This window comes from Rhinopithecus roxellana, chromosome 6, assembly GCF_007565055.1.
Source record: "Rhinopithecus roxellana isolate Shanxi Qingling chromosome 6, ASM756505v1, whole genome shotgun sequence".
NCBI classification, from domain to species: Eukaryota; Metazoa; Chordata; class Mammalia; order Primates; family Cercopithecidae; genus Rhinopithecus; species Rhinopithecus roxellana.
Window position 1 is genome coordinate 92,610,672 of NC_044554.1, and position 15,223 is coordinate 92,625,894.

The window sequence follows — 15,223 nt, forward strand, 5'->3', positions numbered from 1 at the left end:
AGCTCCCTGGAATCAGGATGAGGCTGGGACTTGCCCTGAAATCCTGCGTTTGCTTGGCTTCTTGCCCTCCCATCCTGGTGTCCTCGCTCCTCTCCGGGTTTTTCCTGGGAGCCCTTCTTTAAATCATTTGTGCTCAAATCCTTAGATCAGGGTCTGCATCTGAGAGAGTCTGATTTAGGAGTCTTACTTTATAAGGTTGTTGAGAAAACCAATGAAGAGATTAATGTCAAATGCTTAAAACAGTTCCTAAAATATAGGAATTTGCTGTTATCATATAAAATATAGCCATAGTTTTGAAACTAATTTTTGTTTAAATTTTTTGTCAGTGCAATACATGCATGTGGTTAAAAATCAATTCAATCCGGAAGGCTTCTGAAAACATGCTAAGTTCTCAGCCATCCTCCTCTTCACCCTCAGGATTACTCCCCAGGGGAATCACATTTAACCATTTCTGGTTTTAGGCTTTCTGAGTTTACCTCTGTATTTCCAAAGACTTCCAATTTATCTCTGTCTTTTATTAACTTGTTGTATCATCTGTTCATTTCCTGCTATGGAGTATGAGGGTTTAGTTCACTTACAACATCTCTCACTGTCTTTATCTCCCTGCTCCGAAGAGAAGCATAGCATTATTTTTAGTTAACTGTATAATTTTAAGTAGCATATTTAAGTCTCTATTTGTTCTGTCATCTACAGAGCCATCTCTTTACTCTCCATGCAGTGCCCCTGTCCTCCCTTTCCCTCCTCTCTCCCACCAAGTTTTCCCTTCCACATAGTCAGGGATGATAGCTTTTGTGTTCTCGTGAAATCTTTCATGCTTTGTTTATTATTGTTAAAAATTACAAGTCAGTAAACATTCTTGACTTTAATGTGGCTACATTATTATTTCCTGCAGAGCCAAAAAAATATGCAGTGATCAGGTGTTCCTCTCAGTGTGGATTTTAGTGCTACTCAAAGAAAATATCCAAGTGCATCATCCTTTCATACTCCACCAAGTGCTCAAAATCACACCACATTTTACTTTCAATTAAGGTATTTATTTTAGTTGACATTGAAATTGTACATATTTATGGGTTACCATTTGATATTTCCATGCATATCTATGTTGTCTTCATTATTTCGTGCATTTATCATTTTCTCTTCTAGCTACTTTGTAATGTACAATACCTTACTGTTACCCATAGTCACCCTACTGTGCAACAGAACACCAGAACTTACTCCTCCTATCTAATTTTAAGTCTGTACCCATTGACCAAGCTTTGCCTCTCCTCCCCTGACCCTTCCCCACTCTCTGGTAACCAGTGTTCTACTCTCAGCTTCTATGGCTTTTCTTTTTAGATGCCACGTATGAGTGAGATCATGTGGTATTTGTCTCTTTGTGTCTGGTTTATTTCACTTAGCGTAATGTCCTCCAGGTTCTTTTATGTTGCCACAAATGACAGAATTTCATTCATTTTATGGCTAAACAGTATTCCATTGTGTATATGTACCACATTTTCTTTATCCATTCACAGTTGCTGGACACTTAGGTTAATTCCATATCTTGGCTATTGTGAATAGTGCTGCAGTAAACATGGGAGTACAGATGTCTCTTTGACTATATTGATTTCATTGTCGTTGTATATATACCTGATAGCGGGATTGCTAGATCATATAGTAGTTCCATTTTAGACTTTTTGAGGAACCTCTATACTGTTTTCCACAAAGGCTGTCTTAGTGTGTAATCCCACCAATAGTATATAAGTGTTCCCTCTTCACATCCTCACCAACGCTTGTTTTCTTTTAGCTAATAACCATTTTAACAGAATGAAGTGGTATCTCACTCTAGTTTTGTTTTGTTGTTGTTGTTTTTGAAATGGAGTCTCGCTCTGTCACTCAGGCTGTGGTGCAGTGGCATGATCTCAGCTCACTGCAACCTCCACCTCCTGGGTCCAAGCGATTCTCCTGCCTCAACCTCCCAAGTAGCTGGGACTACAGGCACATGCCACCACGCCCAGCTAATTTTTGTATATTTTTTAGTAGAGACAAGGTTTCACCATGTTGGCCAGGCTGGTCTTGAACTCCTGACCTCAAGTAATCTGGCTGCCTCGGCCTCCCAGAGTGCTGGGATTACAGGCGTGAGCCACCGCGCCCAGCCTCACTCTGGTTTTAAATTGCATTTCCCTGATAAGTAGTACATCACATTTTATTGCACAGTTGGTTTATATTGTTTGTTTCTCTTATTGTTTCTTATAAAACCATGCATTTTTTTCTTATGCTGTTTGTTTGTTTTGCCAGAAATTTCTTATTGCCCTTCCTTTTGAAATCATTATTATTACAAGAAAAAAAAATGTGTATCTTCTTTAGGAAGTGGCTGGCATCTTTTCCCTTCTTACCTTTCCTTCAGCATTGAATCCAACAGTTTTTCTCCTGGAAGCTCAATTACTTCTTGTTCTAACTTGGAACAGCTGCTTCATATTTGACTTGTGACTTTCCCAGACAGCTTCGACTTTTCCTAAATTTTCTTGTTTCTTTTTTCACATTCTCAGATTCTTCCAAAATCTCAGATATTTTTTCATTACTATGGAATCCCCCGTTTTTCTGCAGATTTTTCCCCTTATAGCCTCTGCCCCAATGCTCTGCTGTGGACTGGCTGCTGTCTGAACTGCTGTATGGCTGTTGCAGTGGGGCTCCCTTGTGCTGCTCTCTTGAGTGACTTAAACGCTGTTTCCTGAGTCCTTTGTCTTCCTCTTTCTTAGTTCATAACCTTATTTTGCTGAAGTACCTATTCAACTTTGTAAGAAAAAGTATGTGAGGATAAAATTGTGTAAAGATAAAGATGTCTAAGTCTTTGTAAGTTCCAAAATGGGCCTTCCTCTGCTCTGGCCCTGGCCAGACAGTTGAGCTAGCAGTAGAATTCTTGGTGGGAGATAACTTTCCCTCAGAACTTTGAAGGCATTGGTCCTCTGATTTTAGCTATATAGTTTTGCTAATGAGAGGTATGATAGCAGTTTGATTTATGTTTCTTTATATGTGGCCCCTCATTTTCTCTCCAAAATCTTTTTGGATTTTAAAAGATCTTTATCTTTGGTGTCCTGCAGTTTCATGGGGAAATTGTCTAGGTGTGGATTGTTTTTCTTTCATCTTGGTTGGCACTCAGTAGACATCTGGAAGGACTGGGAAAAGCAATGGAGAGCTCAGTGTTTTGGGGTGAGATTGTAGGCTGACTGGCTCTTTTAGGGTGAGAGGAGAAGCACTTTACTTTGGGGTGCCCACATCCACATTAGAATGTTTTCTCAACTTCTTTTTCTTACTTTTTTGAGATTTTAGGCCTAGGTGGGGTTATTCTGCAGGTGGAAATAGTGGGGAAGTCAGCTGTTCCCTAAAGAGACCTCAGCAAGCACCCCCTGGGACTCGTGGGGGACTTGCCACCTCTGAGTCCTTAGCCCCTGCCCCCAACAGTTTGCTGAGCAGGTGCAGCTCTCCTGGGGTAGTCCTGCATAGCTTCTTCATTCTGCTTTACAGGGAGCACTCATCCTTCGCTTTTTATCTTTCCTATTTAATGAGGCATCTAAAAGCTAATGTTATGTCTCAGACTTAACCTGTCCTAAAACATTCCAGTAAGAGTGTGCCCTAAAATGTCAACAAAGGCAGTAGTGGTTGGTGAATTGCCCTAATTTCCAAAACAAAAGGCACTAAAGAACACTGGGTTATTTCCAGATGTCTATTTCTTTTCTTTCTAGCAATGATCAAATTGAAACAATGATCTTGTTTCAATTTTTTTTTTTTTTTTCTAATGGCAGAAAAATTTGTTTAAAAGAAATAGTCTCAGGCTGGGCATGGTGGCTCACACCTATAATCCCAGCACTTTGGGAGGCTGAGGCGGGCAGATCATGAGGTCAGGAGATCAAGACCATCCTGGCTAACATGGTGAAACCCCATCTCTACTAAAATTAGCCTTGCATGGTGGCACGCACCTGTAGTCCCAGCTACTCAGGAGGCTGAGGCAGGAGAATTGCTTGAACCCAGGAGGCGGAGGTTGCAGTGAGGCAAGATTGTGCCACTGCACTCTAGCCTGGGTGACAGAGTGAGACTTTGTCTCAAAATAAAAATAACAATAAAAACAAAAATAGTCTCAGTGTTGGGGAGCCGCGTTTGCAAGCTGGTCTGGTTGAAAGTCAAGGGAAAAGTCGCACTCTCCCCATTTGCTGCAGCTCCCTGTAGGACTGCTAGGAGCCCCAAGGGTAATGGCTCCCAATCCCCTAAGGTAGGTCTTTAGAATGCAGATTTTGCCCTACTCTCTGGAATCTAATTTCCTAACAAGCTCCGCTCGTGATTCTGGTCCACAATTTGAGATAGGCTGCTAGGGTTGGCAGAAACAATCCACCTTAAGAAAGAAGCTTGGGTGGCTCAGACAATGCAAGGAAATGTGTAGGGATGTTTTCATTGGAAGAATTTATCTCTTTATTTTCCCCTGACATCTCAAGAGACACTTAGATCTCCGCCTTAAATGCAAAAGAAGCAAAAAGACAGATTAAGGACATGTGTAGCAACACTGCTAGAGCTGATAACACTGACCATATGTGACATGGTCACACATCATAATTTCTGGGGCAGAATTGACTTTGTTTCGGGCGTTGTTGCCAAGAATAAAGGCAGAGTTCTGGGTACACATGAACATAAAAATAGAAAGTAGACACTGAGGACTCCCAAACGGGGAGGATTGGAGGCAGGTGACAGTTGAAAAATTACCTCTGGGGTACAATGTTCAATATTTGAGGAATGGGTACATTAGAAGCCAAATGACCACTATTATACACAATCGACTCACGTAACAAACATGCAAATGTACTTCCTGAATCTAAAATTTGAAAGATTAACAAAAAAGAGAATAAAGGCAGACCTCCCAGCAAGTTTTCACCTTCTACACTTTTTCAAAATCCCCAGTCCCCAGCCATCTACCTTTTCCCATCAACTTTGCAAAACTTCCATCTGCAGGTGCAGGCTAGGGATGCCCTAACTGAGGACACCAGAAAGGGTTTCTGATTTGCAACCTTGGTTCAGCTCCCTGAGGTATTCTTACCTAATGGGCATGTGTGGATGTTCCATTTACTAACTCAGATTCCTCCTTTTGGGTTGTTCAAAGATTCCTGGTTTTTCTTCTTCTAGAGACCTTAGTGGGGAGCAAAAGCACACAATAAATACAGAGTTAGGGAGGCAAAGGCTACATCAGGGAACACAGGTTTTTCCATAGGCCCATTGATTCTTTACAACTGGGGCTGATCTGGGAGTTGCTTCCCCTAGTTAGGGACAAATCCAGCTGGAGAACTCTTAGATGCCACCCTGGGGATACTCTAGAGACAACATGTCACAGAGTTCTGTAGACAAAGTAAGCTGATGCCTACTTATTTTCCTTAAACTGGCATGAGGCCTGAGCACAGTGCTGCTGCCACCCTATGTCTTAAGCATGGAGGAAGCATTTTCTTACCATCAAGGTAAACTAGTGGTGTGAATAACATGTACCATGGCCTTCTCCACCTCCTTTCCATTCATACCTCTCACCTCCCTTCCTGCAACCACCACACTTCTCCCAGCCACGTTTCTCTGTTCCTTATAATAACTCGTGCCTCATACTCAAATTAGCATCTTTGTCTTGAAAACATACATTGACATTTCTCATCAGCAGGCTTAAAACAAATGATTTGCCTGCAGTAGGACTGAGGTACAACTGTACATTTTCCCAGGAGCTGAACGAGCAGACCCTTCAATTTAGGCTCAATAATGAGATACCTGAGCCACCTCCTCTCACAAGCACAGCCTTGGAGGGCATCTTTCTGAACGTGAGCAGTCATCTTTGATCAAACCCTTAGGAGAAAATAGGTTACCTCATCATTACAGATAATCCTGTCACGTAAGAGGTTTTGGGAAGTGCCGAGGGTATTCACTGGCTGTGTAAACTTGGGAAGATCACTTAACCTTTCTGAGACTGAGTTCTATGTGTATAACATGGCAATAACACCATCTATCCATACGGTTGTCTTGAAAAGCTAATCCGTCATATTAAATGAAGGTATCTTCAAACTATGAAGCACTGTCTTACTTTTAACCCAAGTTTCCTTGGCTGTTCTCTGTCTGCGCAGTGTCCAGCTTCCAAGTCTTCCCCAGCATTTCTCAAAGCCACTGGGGTGGGGTCTTGTGTGCACTTAGAAACGAGTCCACAGTTCCCAACGCCCTGCCCTGCCAAACCTGTGCCTCTCCAGTGGGCACAGTGTGTTTCTCCCTGTGCCGGCATCCTGGCCAAGTCTCTCCTGTGGCTCCACCAGGACAGCCCTTGCTGGTGGCTGCCCTGACCCCTCAGGACCATAAAACCATGAAGAGCAGAGGAGAATTATGCTCTTGCCCTGTGGCTTCCCAAGGCAATGTAACTTGGTCCCCAGTGTGTGAATATAAACAGCTCTTTTCTTGTAGTAAGATACACATCACGTACAACTTGCCACTTTATTTACCACTTTATTAAATCTTCTATTTTAACTATTAACTAAGTGTACGATGCAGTGACATTAAGTATATTTTCAATGCTGTCCAACCATTTCCACTGTCTAGTTTCAGAACTATTTCTTTACCTTAAAAGAAAACTCACACCCACTGGCAGCTCCTCCCCATCCCTTCCACCTTCAGAGCCTGGCATCCACTCCTCTGCCTTCTGTCTCTATGGATTCACTTATTCTGGACATTTCATATAAACGGAATGTGGCCAAGTCTGTCTGGCTTCTTTCGCTTAGTGTCATATTTTCAAGGTTACTCTTTTTGTTTTTCCTTGGTGTGTTCTATCTCTCCTTAGGACCAGGTTTGCACTGCGGGGACTGGGATGAGGATGGGTTTGGATAAGCATTACCACAAGTCTTCTTTCCAGGATTCCTGGTCACTTTAAGTGATAAGCCCTGCTGCTTCCTTTCTCGTTAGCTTGGGTTTTCTGCCCTCTGTAAACATAGCTGGGTGAGGCTACTCCAGCTCTCAGAAATACCCAGAGGTGGGTGAACAGCAGTGAGTAATGGCCGTGCTCCTTCCTAACAGGCTGTCACACCCAATCCACCAGTTTGCCAGTCATGCCCACATTTGCCTGAGCCTGAGAAGTCCAAGTAAATGCTGAAGTGGAGATACCGACTAGAGTGATTATAATAGTATGATCTTATATTTTGGCATAAAGTAGGTTAGGGTGTTGCTAGAAATCCTACTTCCTTTAGCATTTGAGCACCATTTGGCTTTCCGTACATTGCCAAGTATAGGACACATTTGTATTTTTCCAGAATCTTCCACGGACTTGCTTTTCAAGTGCTTTTGACTTTTCTTGTGTAAATCCCATCTGACATAATTCTGATACCTCTGATGATGTGGCTCCATTTATGTGTAGGGGTTTACTGAGGAAACTTTTAACAAAGATTCAATATGAGAAATTATTTACAATTTACAGCTAATATATAGAAACTGAACAAGTTGAGAAATGCAGGATTCTTGGCTACTCCTATGTCATATTAAATTATTTATTTGGAAAGTTTCAAGACACTGGCTTTGCCGTAACTCTCTCTGCTCTCTAGGTAATTTGATTTGATGACATTTTGTTTTGTATTTCTTTTTCAAAATCTTAAATTTTTAAATTTTCATAATGTATTTCCGTGCATCCCTTTTCCTTTCATAGCTGTTGTTTCCATAAATTTTACATTTAACATTGGCCTATGTCATGTATAGTAACAAGACAGAGAGGAAACCACATAAAAGGGCATAAATACCAGGGAAGAAAGTAAAGTCTTTAACCTTCCCTGCTTAGGGTCAGAATTTTATCTGCAAACATTCTTTGTAGTTCAAATATTAATACATCCTTGAACCTTCCTAACTTTATTCATCTTGTTTTCTCATTCTTCGATGTCCATATTTCGCTATGCTTTATGCAATGAGCCATTTCAAGGCACCATATTTTCACATTTTTTAACTCTCATTTTCTTGTTAGTGTATAGGTGGCGTTGGTGTTTTTTAGACCCAAGTTACATTCATATATACCCCTCCTGCTTTCCTTTGCATCTGGTACATACCTGAATATATTTTATTCTCTGTTATTTTTTGCTTGCAGATGTCAAATTAGTTTATGTAACTCAAAGACTTAGGTTTATGCCTTTCCAGTCAAGCTGCTGTTACAGAAAACAAATATCCAAGCAATATGAACTTACAGACATGGAGGAAGGGAGACATATTTGGGCCCAGGGCTCATTAGTAGGTTAGGGTCTGCTGCCCCTACCCGTCTGCCAATAGCTATCTGCCAATATTCCCAGACTTTCCTGTTTCTAAATGCTGATTTAGATAAATGCTTTTCTAACCAAAATGAAACAGTATGGTATTTAAGACAACCATGGAAATAAGCATTGACATATGTGCCCCCACCTGAAAGACATCAGGTTAGGCTTGCTTTGAATCAGGCAGGAGGCCAGATGCAATCAGGTCCCTGAAGTCTGGAACTCTACTAGAAGGAGAGATCAGGCTCCACTGCCCCAGGAACCTCCAGACTGCAGAAGATCTGGGGATGTCAGAATTGAGTGGGGCTCCCAGATCTTTGATAAAATGTGATTTTATACAACAGAAGAAAGGGGGAAATGGCAAAAGCAGGCCTTTCTCTAAAAGGTCTAATAAACGGGATGATGCTGGGGTACTTTCCAGGCCTCCCCCCTGCCACCTCTATCTCTAAGATCACATCACAAGCCCCAGAGCACCCTGGCTCTACACACAAGGCAGGCCACACACTGGACTGCTTGCACAGACCTAGAGTAGTTTAATGGCCCAGTGAGGACTTGCTACCCCAACTGGACCAAGTTGGAAGCCCTACATGGTATGTGAGATCACAGAATTGGTATTTGATACCCCTGGGAATGGTCGCATCATTTCATCAATACAGCTACACATTCCTTTAAGGCCTGTGGGTTTGACATTGATCCTTAAATATTTATTTGTTCATGGACTTGTTAGAAAGCTTTTAGATTGAGATTTAGGCAAAAAAAGAAAGTGAACTTGGTTTTTAGCCATAAATATCTCTAGACCATTCGTAGGTCAAACTAACTAGCTTCCTGCTGCAGAAATTGTTCAGTGCTGCATGAGCATGTGAGAACAAATTTTGCATGCTCTGTGCTAAGACACCTTCTCCCACTACTCTACCTTTCTCATAACAAGATCCTAAAAGATGATTTCATTCCCTCAGTCCTTAGGTGCTGTCCTGTCCTTCGGTGCTGATGTCTAATCCCCACACTATTTGGTTCACAGTCGCCTGCTATCATCCTTCCAGTTTAGGGATTCTCTCTCTTTAATAAGTAGGCAAAAAATTCAGACTCATGCTTTTGACCCTGCAAAATGGAGAAGCATGTACTACTTTTGAATTTAAAAAGAAAAAAAGTTAGAAATTTGACACTAAGATGTATAAGCAACTGGATGGAGGTCTGAAGTAGCAAGTGAAAATGATACCATTAATGATATTGATCATGGATGAAAAGGCAATTGCAAACAATTTGGTTTTTTGTTATTAACTCCAGTCAAACACTTACCAAAACAACTAAACTGGTTGGACTTCAAAAATCTAAATGAAATCTTGAAAGCATGAGTGTATTTCCCATGCAGTATGGAAAGGAAAAGAGAAAGTAATTAAAAAATAATCTCCATTCCTACCACACATCTTTGGCTTACATTGTTCACCACCTTTTAAAGTAATACCTGATGTGTTATATGCTGGTCCTCCCAAAATACTAAACTTTCCCCAAATGTGACCTTAGTTCTCCCAGTGCCTCAAGACCCTCTTAAATACCAAAGAGCTTCAGGGGGCGGAGGACAACAATTTTCTAAAGGAAACCCTCCGCTTGCACTGGACAGGCTGTCAAGACCCAGCAAGACACTTTGTCATGTTATCTCACTCCACATTTGCTTTCTCTCCTTGTAGCTACCTCATCCCTGAACTCCCAGCTCCAGCAGCTCCAGCTCCAGCTCCAGCAGCAGCAGCAGCAGCAGCCTCCCCCGTCAACCAACCAGCACCCGCAGCCAGCCCCGCAGGCGCCCTCGCAGTCCCAGCACCAGCCGTCACAGCCCACCCCACCCCAGCAGCCACCACCCGCCTCTCAGCAGCCGCCAGCTCCTACATCTCAGCTGCAACAGGCACCTCAGCCCCAGCAGCACCAACCCCACTCCCACCCCCAGAACCAGAACCAACCATCTCCAACCCAGCAGAGTTCCAGCCCCCCGCAGAAACCCAGTCAGTCTCCAGGACATGGCCTGCCTTCACCGCTCACGCCACCCAATCCTCTACAGGTATGCTCCCTGTGCTTCCCATCCGCCCCCAGGAGCACCAAGGACCTTTCCATGGGGTGGTGCCATCCCCAAAGGCAGAGGGCCAGCAAAACTTAGCATCCAGTTCTGCAGCGTCTAATTCAAATTGATCTCTTAGACATAGGGAAGAAGCAGCAACTAGAAGGCAACCGGGGATGCATGTAAACGAAACAAATAGAAGCCCATTTCTGTTGCCCTCCTAAGGATAAATGGTATCTGTTTCCTTCTGTGAGAGGCCAGCACTATAAGTGCACTTGGAGCCTGTAATAATTCCATTTTATGATACTTTTTGAAGGCAGCAAAGAGAGCATCCAATTAAAATTATTACTAGCACAGTTTTGTAGCCCCGTGGAGAACTGCATCTACTGTCCATGAGGCATGGTGGTTATTTCTCTATATTATGAATACAACAGTGTCTCACCTTAAGTACTTTGTGCTCTTTTGTTTCTATTTTTCTAAAGACTCTCTGGGGTTAGGAGGGCAAAGAAATTTAGCCCCAGTCTTATGTCCCAGATTCCAACCATTACTCCGCAGACTAACAAGTACTCTAAATTCATGCCAAGAGCCTCAACCAATATGCATCTTTATAAAGGAATAAAACTTCCATAGGCTTACTTTATTACTGTGAGGCTGAGGGCATCATAAATAGATATTTCAGGCTAATCATGAGAGCTCATCTATAACCTACCTATTAAGAAGGAATGGTAGGTGCATTCGTAAATTTTATATATATATATAATTTATATATGTATAATTTATATATATATATAATATATATATGACTTTAAACTTCAGAAAACCATTTTTAACTTAGGTGTCTTTAAAATAAATTAGTTTCAAAACATAATGACTGTGATGTCATCATATCAGATCCAGAAATTAATAACTCAGCCAAGCCATCCATTCTTTGACTTGCACAATGACATTTTTCCCTGTGAGATTTCAGATGACTCCGTGTATTTGTAGTACTGTGACAAAGTCCAACAGAGTGAGCAACCTGTGGACCTGTTTCAAATGCCATCTCATCCCCCTGCCATAGTGGTGGGCATGAACCTCAGTCAGTCCGGCTCTCCCCAGCTTTATCTCTTTCAATTTGGATTCTCAGTGGTGGCCCAAAGCATTCCTAGAAATGAACACATTTCGGAGAAATGAGTCATTGTGTTTTCCTGGGCACTTGGGCCAGGGCTACTTTCAATTTGAACATTTACATGAGTGGAGTTTAAAGATGTGTTTGTACAAATCTTACGATGATGAGACAACATAACACCTTTGACACAAGACTAAAATGAACATGAGCCAAAAACTTCTTCATTGTCCACTTGACAGCTACCGAGAGAGCAGATGTCATCAAATTTACAAAAAGCATGATTACAGCAACCTTAATGTTGGCAGCATTTGGGATTCAACTTTATTATTCCAAAAAATGAATTTAATGCTTTTTAAGAATACTTACATTAGATGTACCTACATACCATCTAATTTCTCTATCCCAGGCACCAAAATAGGTAAAATTACCAAAGAAAAATATTGCCCTTCCTTGAGGAATGAAATTGCTTAGGTGTGTCCCCAGTTGTCCTATGTAGTCCAATATTCCTTCCTATTAGGTGAAAGTTTTGAGCTCTGTGGACCTCAGCCTTCCCTGAACACTGTCAGTGTTTTATAAATCTCTATCAGCCTGTGAGATCCCAGTGAAGACAATCCCTGTTGAATGACTGTTGACAGGACTTTAGATGAAGTGACCACTCAGCCTTAGGAAAATAAACTTAGGAGAATTTCCAAAAGTTCTCCTAACAGTTTCTCATGGAAATCCCAGGGCTATTTTGTTTTGTTTTGTTTTTACAACAAATGAAGGCTCAGAGCTACATTTCTTTCTTTGAAACACTGAGAGAATATACTAATTTTTCATTGTTGAAGTTTTAACTTATAAACTTAATAAAATGTTTAGAGTACATTTAAATATAGAGGAGCTGTTACTCTAACTTCTGTGGATCTAACAGATGACCACCAAATGAGTGACCTGGTACAATTTTTTTTTTTTTTTTTAACATTCCGGAGCAGATACAGAACTAATTTTGAATAAATCTGTGTCAGTAGGCATAAAATGACTTTTTTCCTTTACCACAGGCATGTATAAAGGAAATGGAGAATTTTTTGGTTTAAAAAAATTTTTTACACTAGCTGCAGGCTTTTTGAGTTTGTGGAACATGGAATGTTTAAACTTTTTAAAAAGAAAACTGTTTAAAAGGAATTGCAAGGATGTTTAACTGTCCAAAGTAATGATCTTTATAAAGTGTTTTTGTCTGAAAATTATTAAGGGAATAAAGATCAACTAAATTCATATATGGTAGCCTAAATTTCATTTTACAGTCTTTTATTTTCATGTGGGCTTTATCTTTTTACATTACTCAAAAATCTGCTGGAAAGATATTAGTTTATAACTATGCAATGTAGATTATCAGGGAAAGCCAGTCAATTAGGTTTTTTGCTTTAAAAACAAAACTTTAGAAGACAACAATTATTTCTAAAACTGTGCGGATGCTCCCATATCTTTAGAAAAAAGTAAGTGTAAGTAGGTTGTGTGGTATATTTGGGTGAGGTCATTTCTTTTTTTTTTTTTTCATTATACTTTAAGTTCTAGGGTACATGTGCACAACGTGCAGGTTTGTTACATACATATACATGTGCCATGTTGGTGTGCTGTACCCATTAACTCGTCATTTACATTAGGTATATCTCCTAATGCTATCCCTCCCCCCAGACCCTCCCAACAATAGGCCCCAGTGTGTGACGTTCCCCTTCCTGTGTCCAAGTGATCTCATTGTTCAATTCCCACCTATGAGGGAGAACATGAGGTGTTTGGTTTTCCATTCTTGCGATAGTTTGCTGAGAATGATGGTTTCCAGCTGCATCCATGTCCCTACAAAGGACGCAAACTCATCCTTTTTTATGGCTGCATAGTATTCCATGGTGTATATGTGCCACATTTTCTTAATCCAGTCTGTCACTGATGGACATTTGGGTTGATTCCAAGTCTTTGCTATTGTGAATAGTGCCGCAATAAACATACGGGTGAATGTGTCTTTATAGCAGCATGATTTGTAATCCTTTGGGTATATGCCCAGTAATGGGATGGCTAGATCAAATGGTATTTCTAGTTGTAGATCCTTGAGGAATCGCCACACTGTTTTCCACAATGGTTGAACTAGTTTACAGTCCTACCAACAGTGTAAAAGTGTTCCTATTTCTCTACATCCTCTCCAACACCTGTTGTTTCCTGACTTTTTAATGATTGCCATTCTAACTGGTGTGAGATGGTATCTCATTGTGGTTTTGATTTGCATTTCTCTGGTGGCCAGTGATGATGAGCATTTTTTCATATGTCTGTTGGCTGTATGCATGTCTTCTTTTGAGAAGTGTCTGTTCATATCCTTTGCCCACTTTTTGATGGGGTTGTTTTTTTTTCTTGTAAATTTGTTTGAGTTCTTTGTAGGTTCCGGATATTAGCCCGTTGTCAGATGAGTAGATTGCAAAAATTTTCTCCCATTCTGTAGGTTGCCTGTTCACTCTGATGGTAGTTTCTTTTGCTGTGCAGAAGCTCTTTAGTTTAATAAGATCCCATTTGTCAATTTTGGCTTTTGTTGTCATTGCTTTTGGTGTTTTAGACATGAAGTCCTTGCCCATGCCTATGTCCTGAATGGTATTACTTAGGTTTTCTTCTAGGGTTTTTATGGTATTAGGTCTAACATTTAAGTCTCTAATCCATCTTGAATTAATTTTCATATAAGGAGTAAGGAAAGGATCCAGTTTCAGCTTTCTACTTATGGCTCTCCAATTTTCCCAGCACCATTTATTAAATAGGGAATCCTTTCCCCATTTCTTGTTTTTGTCAGGTTTGTCAAAGATCAGATGGCTGTAGGTGTGTGGTATTATTTCTGAGGACTCTGTTCTGTTCCATTGGTCTATATCTCTGTTTTGGTACCAGTACCATGCTGTTTTGGTTACTGTCGCCTTGTAGTATAGTTTGAAGTCAGGTAGTGTGATGCCTCCAGCTTTGTTCTTTTGGCTTAGGATTGTCTTGCCAATGTGGGGTCTTTTTTGGTTCCATATGAACTTTAAAGCAGTTTTTTCCAATTCTGTGAATAAAGTCATTGGTAGCTTCATGGGGATGGCATTGAATCTATTAATTACCTTGGGTAGTTTGGCCATTTTCACAATATTGATTCTTCCTCTCCATGAGTATGGTATGTTCTTCCATTTGTTTGTGTCCTCTTTTATTTCACTGAGCAGTGGTTTGTAGTTCTCCTTGAAGAGGTCCTTTACATCCTTTGTAAGTTGGATTCCTAGGTATTTTATTCTCTTGGAAGCAACTGTGAATGGAAGTTCATTCATGATTTGGCTCTCTGTTTGTCTGTTACTGGTGTGTAAGAATGCTTGTGATTTTTGCACATTGATACTGTATCCTGAGACTTTGCTGAAGTTGCTTATCAGCTTAAGGAGATTTTGGGCTGAGACGATGGGGTTTTCTAAATATACAATCATGTCATCTGCAAACAGGGACAATTTGACTTCTTCTTTTCCTAACTGAATACCCTTGATTTCTTTCTCTTGCCTGATTGCCCTAGCCAGAACTTCCAACACTATGTTGAATGGTGAGAGAGGGCATCCCTGTCTTGTGCCAGTTTTCAGAGGGAATGCTTCCATTTTTTGCCCATTCAGTATGATATTGGCTGTGGGTTTGTCATAAATAGCTCTTATTACTTTGAGATACATTCCATCAATACCGAATTTATTGAGAGTTTTTAGCATGAATGGCTGTTGAATTTTGTCAGAGGCCTTTTCTGCATCTAATGAGATAATCATGTGGTTTTTGTCTTTGGTTCTGTTTATATGCTGG

At 40.8% G+C, this 15,223-nt stretch overlaps 1 protein-coding gene across 3 annotated transcripts in view; it reads left to right on the forward strand.

The window, feature by feature from the left end:
• POU6F2 (POU class 6 homeobox 2) overlaps positions 1–15,223 on the forward strand; it is a 503,614-nt gene that overhangs the window by 357,202 nt on the left and 131,189 nt on the right. For all 3 annotated transcript variants that reach the window (XM_010364247.2, XM_010364248.2, XM_030932918.1), the window contains one exon: positions 9,947–10,311. In XM_010364247.2, coding sequence (XP_010362549.1) covers positions 9,947–10,311 — 365 coding nt within the window. The remainder of the gene's footprint in view (positions 1–9,946; positions 10,312–15,223) is intronic.